Source organism: Heptranchias perlo, chromosome 9, assembly GCF_035084215.1.
Source record: "Heptranchias perlo isolate sHepPer1 chromosome 9, sHepPer1.hap1, whole genome shotgun sequence".
NCBI lineage: Eukaryota > Metazoa > Chordata > Chondrichthyes > Hexanchiformes > Hexanchidae > Heptranchias > Heptranchias perlo.
The window spans coordinates 59,385,656-59,399,678 of record NC_090333.1 but is presented as its reverse complement, the minus strand read 5'-3'; the positions used below and the strand labels follow the sequence as shown (position 1 = coordinate 59,399,678).

Sequence of the window (14,023 nt, the reverse complement as noted above, 5' to 3'; positions counted from 1 at the left end):
CATCCTGACTTGGAAATATATCGTCGTTCCTTCATCGTCGCTGGGTCAAAATCCTGGAACTCCCTTCCTAACAGCACTGTGGGAGAACCTTCACCACACGAACTGGAGGCAGTTCAAGAAGGCGGCTCACCACCACCTTCTCAAGGGCAATTAGAGATGGGTAATAAATGTTGGCCTTGCCAGCGATGCCCAAATCCCATGAATGAATAAATAAAGTGTCTTTACCCACTCGATTACTAAGGGAGGTTTTATTAACGGCTTTTAGCTTAAGTATTGAATCCCACCATAACTCCTTATAATTTTAAAACTAATGTATTCAGGGATTTGCCTTTTATAAACAAAAAGCAAAAAAACCTGCAGATGCTTGAAACCTGAAACATTCAGGTCAGTTAGCATCTGTGGAGACAACAGACCAGTTGACGTTTCAGATGTAGACCTTTCAACAGAACTCTCCTTTATCACTTCTGTTATCAGACACTCCAGTTTTTCCTCTACTTTCAAGGAAACACAAAATTTAAAAATGAAGACTTGAAATTGCATTTTATTTTTTTCCTACGAGTAATACGTTGATCCATCAAGTGTTATAAGTTTATTAAAACTTGAACTATCCACAGCAAACAGTTTAAGCATCTCGATTTCCATAGGATGCATGTGGCCTGTTATGATCAGGGAATGCAAAGGGCCACCTAGATCCTCCTTCGCCATTTGCCGTAGGGTTGCAGCTGCAATTTTCTGGTCTTTGGCACCCACTCTGGCCAGTCCAACACACATGGTCTCTTCAGTCAGTGCTGCATTATTGAAAGACAGAACAGGATCACACATCTGGACATTAAAAAAGCATTCAACATATTCACCAATGAACAAGACTGAACTTCTAGGCGGCGATTTTAACCCAACCAGCCCAGCGCGAATGGAGCGCTAAGTGCGTTAAAATTGTTTCAGTGCACTTACCGCCCCGTTCCCACGCAATGCCAATTTAACTGTGGAGGTTTTTCTCATATTACGTCCACTTGAACTGTGGATAAACAACCAGCAGTAAAAATATAGATATTACATACTTCCATACGTTACTTATGAATGGAGACTGCATATTGAGCTGTGTGATATTAGGGTGAGGTATTGCTGGCTACAGGTCTGTCTGTTGATGGTGATAGTGGGATCTTCCTGGCCTGTTTCGGTCAGTATATCAGGCAGTACCTTTAGCCACTAAGCCATATGAACCCATTTTCAAAGAGAATCTAACGAGGCTAAACTGCCCCCTGAGTTTGCAGAAAGTCTAATCAAATGATTTTAAAATGATTGAGATGACAAACCATTGACCAAAGGGTTGTTGATACCCACCAATGACAATTCTTATTTCTCGATTTTAAAAGGGAAAAACGGGTAGGTTGGGGGCAGGAGTGCATTCAAAATCGCAACCATTTCAGATCCGCCCCCAACCCGCCCACTTCCGGTTTTCATCAGGGTGGGAGATTAAAACCATTCAAGGAGGTTGCAGTTTTTCTACAGTTTCCAATTTCAACCCCTGGGGGCCGGGGTTCCCAGGCCTTCTCTTTTATGCCACGTGAAAGGCGGCGAGAAGGCCCGAAACGAACAGCTAAGTGCCTTTCTGGCACAGCTTGTGGGCCCGGAGGAGCAGGAGTGCTTCCCCCCAGGCCCACAAGCCTACCTGCAGCGACCCCCCATTGATCGCAGACCTCTCCCCCAATCCCCCAATGATCGCGGACCCCCGATCCTGACACCCCCCCATTGTGACTGACCCCCGATCTCTCCCCCCATGACTGACTCCTGCTCCCCTGTGACCCCCATGCCCACTGGTGCCCCCGTGCCAACCCATGCCCCACACCACCACTATCCATACAAACAAAGACTTACCTGAAGACTTACCTGAACACGTCCTCTCCCTGGCTGGTCTCCCGCCCGACTGGGACCAGCCTGTCAATCAGGCCGGCCTGTCGGACGGCAAACCGACAAAAAAAATAAAAGACGTCCTTACGTCAATATCATAAGGACATCCGGGAAACCCGTACTTCCGGGTTTCCCGTCTGCAATTTGACCCACCCCGCCCCCTTCCCGGCTCGGGTCAAAATCATGCCCATAGTGCCCAGTTTCTGAAGAAATCCAGGTAGATGGCAGGCCACGCAGGAAGTGTGGTGAAAATCCAGCAAAGAGCTGGTTACTGAGGGGACCCATGAGAGTTTACAAATAAGCAACAGGATGGTGACCTTTCTCAGCAAGTCTGCTTCTGAAAAGAAAGCAGCAGCCAGTGAGAGGAAATGGTTCAAATTCGTGTTTATAAGTTACTGAGGGGGGAAGTTAGTGTTTATGGACTAACAGCCTGAAAAACAATTGAAATCTCCCTTCTCTTCTTCCCCTCTCCACGTTTTATGTATCGGAAGGGAAATTTACCTACTATAATAAGATAGGGTAAACTCTGGAAAGGAAACAAAGAATGTGCATTTAGATAGCGCCTTTCATGACCTCAGCCAATTAGGTATTTTGGAAGTGGCGCAATGTAGGGAAACGTGGCAGCCAATCTGCATACAGCAAGTCCCACAAACAGCAAAGTGATTAATGGTTAGATAGTCTGTTTTAGTGATGTTGGTTGAAGTATAAATATTGACCAGGACACCAGGAGAACTCCCCTGCTCTTCTTCGATTAGAGCCATGGGATCTTTTACATCCACCTGAAAGGGCAGACGGGGTCTCGGTTTAACATCTCATCCGAAAGACAGCACCTCCAACAGTGCAGCACTCCCTCAGTACAGCACTGATAGGTCAGCATAGATTATAGGTCTCTGGAGTGGAGCTTGAACCTATGACCCTCTGACTCGAGGAGAGAGTGCTACCACTGAGCCAAGGCTGACGCACTGGAAATCTAGTCATGTTCTTACTTTTTGCTTTCTAATCAAAATCTGCTGTTTGAGGAAATATTCTTGGTAAGTGTATTATAGGAAAAACAGGAAGGGATACATTTTAAATAAGAGTATTTTAATTAAGAATGAGAAGGTTTTGGCTTAATTATATAACACAATCAAATAACTTCTTACATCTAATGTAAAAGCCATAAGGAATTCACACTCCCCATAATTTATATTTTAGATACACACTGCATTAATGCAGAAAAAGTGAGTCTGATTTTTAGTCTCTGTTCACACAGGGACAAAGTACCAGGGATACTCACTTTTTCTTCCTGACCTACTCAGCAGGTTTCTGCTAAAGGTTGCATTTCGGGACAACAACTGCAGATCAGTTGATTTAGTTTGAGATCAGCTTCACAACAGGAGTTTAAGGTTTTAATCCTCCATCACATGCAAATCACAAAGTTAATCATCACATCAGACTATTATTCAATTATCAAACTTGGAGGTACAAATATACTTGGATCACTTCCCAAGAGGACAAAGATTATAGGAACACAAAATATATGTAATGCTCAGAGCATCTGGGTGGAATTACAAACACAGCATATTAATTTGATCCTAACTAGACACAATACTGGAGACTGGGCTTGGCTGGACTGAGGAAGGGGGGAAAACAGGAAGGTTGAACATGTTTCCTGTGAAATGCAAATAAAGATAGTGTTTGCTTGATCAGAGGATATTTGTTGAGTTTGGCTGTTTGTACATGAGCCCTGGTTCAATTTAGAGAAGGCAACCAAGTGTATTTAGAGCATTTAACATTTTCTTAATGAGGTGTAAGGATATTCAGCTGGAAAACCTGCAGTGCAGTTATGGTTGAATTGTTAATGTAAATTGTGCAATATTTACTCCAGTCTTCGTTTCAAGAGACACTAGACTGAGTCGATATATCTGACAGATAAAAATAGATTTCTACATACAGAGTTGCAGGAATTTTTATTTGATAGTCTCAGCTCAGTTTCTAAAACTGCCCTCAATTCAATGCAGTAGGGCATATATAGTGTGGGGAGTGCTCAACAGAGGTTGTATTAAGGAGAGTTGTTGGAGCATTGTAGAGGGAGCTTTACTCTGCATTTGTCCTTTCCCTGCTTACTCTCCTCAGGGATTGTTCCCCCCACCTTCAAACCTGCTGTTATTATGCCTCCACTTAAAAACCCTATTCTTTACCCTTCTGTTGTCTGTAACTAGTGCCAAATCTTCAAACTCCCTTTTTTCCTCTGATGCCCAATTCCATGTCCACTTCTCTTGCCGCTCCCCATTTAATCCCTTCAATTCAGCTTCCATCCCAACCACTGCCTGGTCAGAATCACCAACAACATTGTGTGACTATAGACCACTATGTGTTAATTCTCTTCCACCTTCCTGCAGCCTTTGACATGGTTGACCATACTAGTCTCCTTCACCACCTTTCCTCTGTGGGATTGACGTCTTATGGTTCCATTCCTAACTGTCTCAGCGTGCCAGCACATTACTGCAATGACTTCTCCTCGTGTACTCAGTCACCTCTGGTGATCCTAGTGTTCCATCCTTGCCCCCTCCTATTCCTTATCTATATATCGCCCTCGGCAGCATAATCCATAAGCATGGGGGTCAGCTTTACTTCTTCACTACCACTAGTGGCAGAGCCTTCAGCCATCTTGCTCCTGCACTTTAGCACTCCCACCTTAAACCCCTTTGTCTTGCAACATGTCTCCTCACCTTCAAAATCCTCCTTACAACCTACCACCTTGGTAGCACCTTTGGTCACTTCCGCTGGACTCCCTCCTATTTCCCCCAACTGTGAGGCACCTTGAGATATTTTGTTACATTAAAGGTGCTATATAAATGCAAGCTGTTGTGGTTTCTTAAGGGTATAAGGGCAGAAAGGAGGTAGATGGATGGTATGGAAATATAGCTACATTTCCCGACGTCTTGGAGTAATGGTTCTATGGAAGATAGTGATGATGCTTTAAGTTCCTTTCTTTCCCCTATTTTGATCTATATTTTGACATGCATATTTTAAAAACTATTAAAGTGTTCAAAAGGTTAATACTGCCCAACTGTACCAAGACGCGAGTAAAAATGCCCAAAGACAATTATGGAACTACAATTCCAAACACAGTTTGGACTATGACATTCAAAATGTAAAACAACTCAAATTAAATGACCGTATTTTCACATCTCAAACTTGCCGTAGGGTGTAGGATTCTTTGTTACATCACAGGCTAATTAGACACAACACACTGAAAGAAAGATCACAATCACAATACAAACCGTAGCTATTACTGATGTCCCTGAAGGATGTCTAAGGGGAAATACTGCAGCAGTTAATTTTTTTAATTGTTCTTCGACCACACTCCAGCTGCAACAAGTTAGAGTCTTTTTGTCTTTATTGACCCTGTTCAATCTCGGTTATAAACGCAGAAAATGTTATACTCACCTAGCTCCTCTCCTTTATTTCTTTGGTTTTCAATGATCTCCAGCAGCTGTTCTGCAGCCTCATTTACAGACATGAACCTGGGAGGTTCAAAGACCTTCTTTCCCCTATCAATAAATATTAACCATTAAAATGCATTTTCCCCTCCTTTTCTTATAATTCAGACTTCATCCATCTCAACTCCACCAAAGTTATGAAAAAAAATCACAGCAGGACTATAGCAGTTTCTCTTGTTCACTTTGAAATCAAAGAGGAATGTCTTGGTTGATTTAAACTTCTACTTTTTTTAAAAAAAACATAAATTTGTTCAAAGAATCAGATTTTTTTCAAACTTGAATATCCACTTTGGTTTAAAAAAGCTTATATGAAATATTACAAGATACTGTACTTGGGTTTTTAGACATAGAAACATAGAAAATAGGAGCAGGAGTAGGCCATTCGACCGTTCTAGCCTGCTCCGCCATTCAATATGATCATGGCTGATCCTCTATCTCAATACCATATTCCTGCTCTCTCCCCATACTCCTTGATGCCTTTTGTGTCTAGAAATCTATCTAGCTCCTTCTTAAATATATTCAGTGACTTGGTCTCCACAGCCTTCTGTGGTAGAGAATTCCACAGGTTCACCACCCTCTGAGTGAAGAAATTTCTTCTCATCTCAGTCCTAAATATCCTAACCCGTATCCTGAGATTGTGACCCCTCGTTCTGGACCCCCCAGCCAGGGGAAACATCCTCCCTGCATTTGTCTAATCCTGCCAGAATTTTATGTGTTTCAATGAGATCCCCTCTCATTCTTCTAAACTCGAGTGAATACAGGCCGAGTCGACCCAATCTCTCCTCATATGACAGTCCTGCCATCCCAGGAATCAGTCTGGTGAACCTTCGCTGCACTCCCTCTATGGCAAGTATATCCTTTCTTTTAATTAAACTAACCCGATTACAAAATGGGTGTAACAAATAAAAGAGAAAACTTACTGCTAGAACCTAGCATTAAGTAAGAGGAAATATGAACTTTGCAGTTCAATGAAAATTGAACAATGGAATTATCAGGTGAGCTATCTAGACAAATAATCAAGAGATAAATGTCAAACAACGAACAACATGCAAAAAAATGAGTGACCCCTTCTCATCATTCACTTCTGAACCTCAGCAGTAAAGCTGTAATTTTAGATACTGATGTTACAAAAGAATGATGTTGCATCTCCCCGACAGCTCACTGAAGAAATGCATGGTGTGATACTAAGCCATGTAGGCTAGAAAGGTGTTAGATTCAATCCCTGGTCCATGTTTAGGTAGCCGATCTCAGCTGGGGTGGTAGTGGAGGGGGTAGAGAGCCTGGCTAGAGTGGTAGGGGAAATACAATGAAAGTGTCCGATTGAGCTGGGCTGTGATTACCTCACCACCACTGTCCATAAGAAAACTGGCTACTCAGGCAAGGCATCAGGGGACCATTAGTGCCCATGGAACCATAAACCATGATAAATTACTCCCTTCGGAACAGGGGAAAGGGGAAAAAGACTTGCAGGAAAGTGGGGAAAAATAAAATGTTGTTACACAAGGAACTAAATATTTTATCAGCTGGTCTTAATTCTACACTTACAGCACCCGTGAAATATTTCTAATAATGTGATACAATAGCTTTATTATGAAACATTTTAAAAACGGTTGCTTCTGTCCAGTTAAGATGTTACAATTTTGCTACAGATTTAAATTGTAATTTGTAATGAACACTTAAACTGATGCCACCACAAATTCTTTGTTTGATCCAAATCAAAACACAAGTTAACAAAGTTGTCATTCAAAATGAACACAACTGAAATAATAATTTCAAATGCTTCTCATTGGATGTTTTCCAGTTTGTCTGGGATTTCTATTTTAAATGAGAACTTGAAAACAGTCGACGTTAGCTTGAGTGTCAATCTACTGGGCATTACTTGTCTAACTTTACACAATCCGCGCAATTTAGTGACAAGGGAAACTGATTTTCTTTGCATCAGTGAGGTAATCAAGTTTAGCAAAATACTTTGTTTAATTCATGTTCAGCTTCGAATGACCAACTGTAACAGTGTGTATATTATACTGCAGACGCAATATGTGCCAAAATGGGTAAATGTAGAATCCCCAGAGTGGATACGAGAATATCACAATCGTCTGCTTCTTAAACAAAGGGGAAACCTACCTCATTAGATTTTCCAGTGACTGTTCCTTTACTTTGATGTCTGCATAGAAGATATAAAAAGAAAGTTTATTTAGAAGAAAAAAAATCAACGGCCCAGATCTACACTTGAGTTTCAGACTGCTTGCCCCCCAAGATATGGGAAAACATTAAGATACTCTGTGAATTTATGTACATAATTTCAACAGCCATTAAAACTTAGCAGGGGCCTAATTCCACTTATTTGAGACGTTCCTTCTCATCGTTCATGTGAAATGACTAAACACCAGAGTGTGAAGAGACCCATTTATCTACCTTTGAATGAAAGAGAAACCCTGTGACCTCTCCTCACTTGAATTTAACGCTCAAAGAGCAGGTGACATCAGATATTAAAACACCCACACACTGCACAAAAAAGGACTTCAGTTAATGGCAGCAAATATTGTCACTAAGTAAAATGGATCTTTATTTACTTGCTAAGCACATCTGTTACTTAATAGAAAACACAACTAAAACCTGAAATTGTTTTATTGGTAGTGCATTTGAGCATTAACATACTGTAGCAATAAAGGGAAAATGCACTGGTTCCTTCAACTATAGTTCCATATTAAATAAATGATGCTTTATGACCTTTGGAACCCCTGAGTTCTGATGTGTAAAGTTGTACATTACAGGTACAAGAACCTAAATGATGTTACCTCTATGGATAAGAGTTAATTTCTTCCCCATTCTCCCCCCATGTTCTCCCCCCACTCCCTTTAAAAGTGTGACTATTGGTAGGATATGGTTTCTCCGGCACTTTCAGTCCTCCAGTAAATACTCATTCCTCATGTGTAACCCTAGCTGAATATCAGGACAGCATGGGGAACATCACACTTGCTGTGGACATCAGGTGAGTACAGGATCAGGTGATTTTGATCCTGTACTCACCTGATGTCCACCTTCTAGAAGACAGTGGTCAGTAGTTGGAAATCTGGCTGATATTTCCTCTTTATCCCAAAGGCACTGAGGACAATTGTAGCATCTCAACTGATGCCCTGGCTGAGATCAGCTAACTCCACACAGACCAGAGGAGAAACCTGGGACTTCCTGTGTAATTGACTCAGTCCCATTCCAGGCACCATCTTTACAAGATTTAATATTTATACTCAGTGCTGAAGACATAGATATATTGCATTTAACCCAAGGACCCTCCGGCATTTCTGTCCCCAGAGCACTTACTGAAGCACATATTTGCAAGAATATATATGTTGGTAGATCGCCAACAAACATAAAACAAGTGAGGCCGGCATTCTGAGAAAAATTGCTAATGTCACAGGGTTAAAGTTATGGTATTTTAACATAACAATATTGGAATCTTAAATGATTTACTTGAGTCTTTTAAAAAATCCACAATTATTGAAATCAAGCCAACACTTAAAGGGACACTGTCTTCATTAGAAAGTGTTTGGAAACCTTTTTTGTTTGGGAGAGAGAAGTGCCTTGAATAATCTTTTACATGATAATGTCATGTTCAAGTGACATGATGATATCTCATTATGCATTTGTATACAGTTAATAAAAGGTTGGCTAAACAATTTTCCATTAAGATAATGACTCCTTAATGGAGGATTTACCTTCTTTCCACTGATGGAACTGGCCTCTTTACAAACTTATCTGCTTTACATTCCCGTTACTATCTTGTAAAACAGGCTATTCTGCCAAATATAGAAGCATAGTGCCAAGACTAAGCAAATCTACCATTCAGCAGCATTCTAAATTAGGTGATTAAAAACATATTATGTGTTATAGTAACTAAATGTCAAACCATTTTACCACCACATTCTGCCATCTTCAGCAATCCTTGGAGTTTCTGCCAAATTGGACCCTTGAAAACTGCACATGCATGTACTTTATTAGATTATGTAGGGTACTTTTTTGTATTTTTGCATTAACATGAAACACCTGTTCAGTGTTGCAGTGCCTCATTCCTCCCCAGCGGAAAAGTACCTTGTAAGGGTGGCTTTATGATGAGTTTTGTTGGTTTTCACTTATACGTTTATTCGTGGCTGTGCCATTCGTGTACATAATGGCCTGAACCATCATCATCCATTATTCGATACTGAATACACACATGAGAATTAATATTTGGGAAAAGATGCAATTTTTAGTCAGAAAAACTTTTGCCATTGTTACTTGAAAATTGCATGTATTTTCATGTAACTTACCCCAACCACTTGTACGTGCATGTGCACATGCAAAAAATGTGAAACCATGTGGGGGAACTTTGTGGCTGCAACAGAAGACAGATGTTTGATTTTGGCAAGACACAAGCCCAAAAATGGCAAAATTGAAGATTTAGGGGGTGATTTGCCTTATTCCAACACTCTGTATGCGCCAGTTTTCAGGATGCAAGTCAAGGGGGAGTGGGGGAATGAGGAAAAAGGGGCAGAGACCCATAATGCTGGGTCTCCAGCCCATTTGCACATAATGCACATTTCAAGTGGGTCAGGAAACGGACAGAGGAAGATCCCACATGAAATGGGCAGAAGTTTCATTTTAATATTCATGAATGCCATCTAATGGCTCCCGCATCTTTTTTCTGCCATTAACATGGTGTCTATGGCAACTGAAAATAACATCTGTAGCAACTGAGTGTTCAGGGTTGCTAGACACTGAGCAGCACATGTGAGTCAATTTAAAAAGCCAAAGAGATTGCTTGAGCACATTAGAGGCCACTTGTTAATCATTTTTTGTCTGTTTTTTGATTCTTGGCATTAGGTTTTCATAAACCTTTGTGCCAATTGTTTTATAGATTTTTTTTTTGCTTATAGCCACAATACAGTGTTAATGGGTTTCCTAATGGAATCTGCTTTGTGAGGTGCTGGGAAGAAGACGAGGATGGGCAGGTTAGGGTGCACGAGAGGTGCTTTGTGTCAACTGCTTTTGGTACCCAAGCATCTGCATTTACAGGCAGAGGTGAGCAAATGACTAGTGCATGCAAAAGCTCCAACTCTCAAGCTATAGTTGGTTGAGAAATAAAACATTTCTGGCAAATCAACATCAGCAAAGCATTTTAAACTCCAAGATTTAGTTGTACAAAGCAATGCAGGCAGAGGGCAAAAGGTACAAATGTCACCCACCGAGTAAGCATAATGTGTGAACTCCAATCTGCCGGTTCCTTTTGATCTTGTCATAGAAGCTTTCAGGTTTCCAAGTCTCCGTCCAGAACACGATGGATACAGTTTCTCCAAAATTGTACAACTAGGAAAAAATATCAAGAAATACTTGACCAAAATTGACACAGATGCATTCTTATGAATGGATAAACAATCACAACACAGTTACACACCAGTTTTACATACTGCAAGTTAACTTAAATTGTCATATTTTTTACATGTCACAAGTTATTTGACGGAAATTCCAGTTTTTCATTTTAGTTTTGCAGATGAAGAGGGGAAAAAATTGCTTTTGGATAGGAATAAATAGACTTCCTGCAATGCCAGTCTCATTGATTCAAAACGAAAAGGTTGGGGAATGCTCCCCCAATTCCTGACAGAGATGTGGGCCAAGGTCAGGATGTTGGTCACATATTTTGGTATTTCTCTAAAACTCAACCATATGATTGTGAATAAAATGCAAATCAAGCTGGGAATCTGATAATGAGAAACAGAAAAGATAGGTAGCAGACTTGGGACACAACTGTCCTTGATAGCATGCAGAGAGTAAGTGAAGATCATTCTAGTTATCAGGAATTTAATTTATGAGGAATGGTAAGGAATATAGGCTTGTTCCCTTAGGGAAAAGGACAGAATATGAGAACACCTAACTGAACTTTTCAAGATCACAAAATTGGTCCAGGCCAATTGTTCGCTATTACAAAGGGATCAAATACCAAGGGATGCACACTAAAAAATAAGAAGTTAGGAATAACAAAGGAAGCCTGGAAGAACTTTTTCCACACAAAGGCGAACAGACCAATTGCATGAGTTACAGGAGAAGGTTATTGAAGTGAAGAGCATAAGTTGGTTCATTTGTGGAAAGAGAAGAGATTGAAGGATATGGTAAGAATGTGGCTAGGTTCCTATGTTGTTAAGCGTTCTGAGTGCTATTTGGAGACAGACGTATTCATCCCTCAAAAAACCACACCCACTCCTTGGCAGAAGTAGAAGCAACACTGTTACATTGGACTGAGTTCAGTCTTTAGAATGACTATAGCTAAAGTGTTATTTTCCACTGCTAATAGTCTTGAAGCCTACAAAAGAATATGAGGTATCCTTTTGCCCTCATGAACATACTAATCATTGTTCCGATTTAGTTGTTTGGGTGCTTCTCTTTCTAGTAATAGACCACTACTACATTGCTCATGGCCTGAGTAGTGGGCGCATTTGTCTGATTGGCATGTATTTGATTTTAAAACATTAGTATGGTTAAAAACTGTAAAAATACAATGAAATGAGAACATAAATATGGACCACTGCCTCACTGGAGGGTTTTTCAAAAGCTGTTTACCAGCTGGTAACCTTATCAGAAAGTTTGACTGCGTCAGGAATTTATTTTTTGTTGACCAGTCCCATAAGAGATTAAAGATATACATATCAAATGATTACAAGTAAGTGGAAGCAGTGAAAAAATAAGTTTAAATTTTAACTGTATTTGGAAACAGAAACATCTTTGTAACAATTCTAAGAATGTAGGAATGCACAAAACTAGAGAAGGCTATTTGGCTCACTGAATTTGCTCCTTTGGACAGACCAAACATAATTTGCATGTAATGGTTGCTCCAAATTATTTCAATTCCTGAAAAAAGTGAATAACCACAGGTTAAACGATAAAATTTCCAAGTGAAGAAAACCTCATCACCCCTGAAAATAACAACGGAAACTCCAGACATCAGCTTAATATTACAATCAACATTATTTCACCCTGATCAGTTGCATACCACAGATGACATTCACATGATGTCAGCAGCACAGGAACCATGGTTGTAGAGTACTTGATCATTTATAGCTACACTTATGTCCATAACCTTCAGTCCTATTCTAAACCAGATACTTCACCAGATCTTTTTTCTTTAAGAGTTGTTAACTGACAATGTCAGCAACTCACTGAGACTTGCTTATTTTGTCCTTAAGCACACTAGTTCTGTCATCTCCATTTAAGTTAAATAACCTGCACCCACATAATCCATGACTCTCATTTTGTTTATGAATTCTTTTTTAAAAACTAAAAATGGAGTTTAAATCACTCTCTATCTCAGTAACCTTCTCCAGTGCTACAACACCCCTCCCAAACTCTCAGTTCCTCTTATTTATCTTGTTTATCCCCCTTACCCCTCCCATCACCCCACCAATGGTGGGTGTACTTAATGCTGGCTAGGCACCAAGCTCTGGAATTCACGTCTTAAACCTCTCTGCCTCTCCATCTCTATCTCCTTCTTTTACTCTCTTCTCAAAACCCACTTCTTTGACCAAGCTTTCGGTCACCTCTCCTGACATCTCATTTTATGACTCAGCATCTATTTATTTCCTTACACTTCTGTGAAGTGCCATGATATGTTCTTCTACATTAAAGATGTTATATAAATGCAAGTCGTTGTTGGTGCTTGGGTTTCCCGCCAGACATGTGCCAGGCAATGACCATCTCCAACAAGAGAGTGTCTGACCATCTCCAACAAGAGAGTGTCTAACCACCTCCCCATGACATTCAACGGCATTACTATCGCCGAATCCCCCACCATCAACATCTTGGGGGTCACCATTGACCAGAAACTTAACTGGACCAGCCAGATAAATACTGTGGCTACAAGAGCAGGTCAGAGGCTGGGTATTTGCAGGGGCTCTAACACATATATTCAGAACCTCTCTGGCCACAGGGGATGTGCCAGAGGACTGGAGAACCGCTAATGTAGTACCATTATTCAAGAAGGGGAGTAGGGAAAAACCGGGGAACTACAGGCCAGTGAGCCTAACATCAGTGGCAGGAAAATTATTGGAAAAAATTCTGAAGGACAAAATTAGTCTCCACTTGGAGAAGCAAGGATTAATCAGGGATAGTCAACATGGCTTTGTCAAGGGAAGATCATGTCTGACTAATTTGATTGAATTTTTTGAGGGGGTGACTAGGCGTGTGGATGAGGGTAACGCAGTGGATGTGGTATACATGGATTTCAGTAAGGCCTTCGATAAAGTCCCCCACAGGAGACTGGTCAAGAAGGTACGAGCCCATGGAATCCAGGGTGCCTTGGCACTTTAGATACAAAACTGGCTTAGTGGCAGAAGGCAGAGGGTGATGGTCGAAGGTTGTTTTTGTGACTGGAAGCCTGTGGCCAGTGGGGTACCACAGGGATCGGTGCTGGGTCCCTTGCTGTTTGTGGTCTACATTAATGACTTGGATATGAATGTAAAAGGTATGATCAGTAAGTTCGCTGATGATACAAAAATTGGTAGGGTGGTAAATAGCGAGGAGGATAGCCTCAGTCTGCAGGACGATATAGATGGGTTGGTCAGATGGGCGGAACAGTGGCAAATGGAATTTAACCCGGAAAAGTG

At 40.8% G+C, this 14,023-nt stretch overlaps 1 protein-coding gene across 1 annotated transcript in view; it reads right to left on the bottom strand.

Moving 5' to 3' along the window:
- Positions 1–513: 513 nt before the first annotated feature.
- Positions 514–14,023, bottom strand: part of dph5 (diphthamide biosynthesis 5) — a 64,115-nt gene continuing 50,605 nt past the window's right edge. Inside the window, exons 4-7 of the mRNA XM_067990575.1 lie at positions 10,616–10,736; positions 7,518–7,557; positions 5,341–5,444; positions 514–788 (exon numbers count right to left, since the gene is read on the bottom strand). Of these exons, the coding sequence (XP_067846676.1) occupies positions 553–788; positions 5,341–5,444; positions 7,518–7,557; positions 10,616–10,736 (501 nt within the window). The 3' untranslated portion in view covers positions 514–552. The remainder of the gene's footprint in view (positions 789–5,340; positions 5,445–7,517; positions 7,558–10,615; positions 10,737–14,023) is intronic.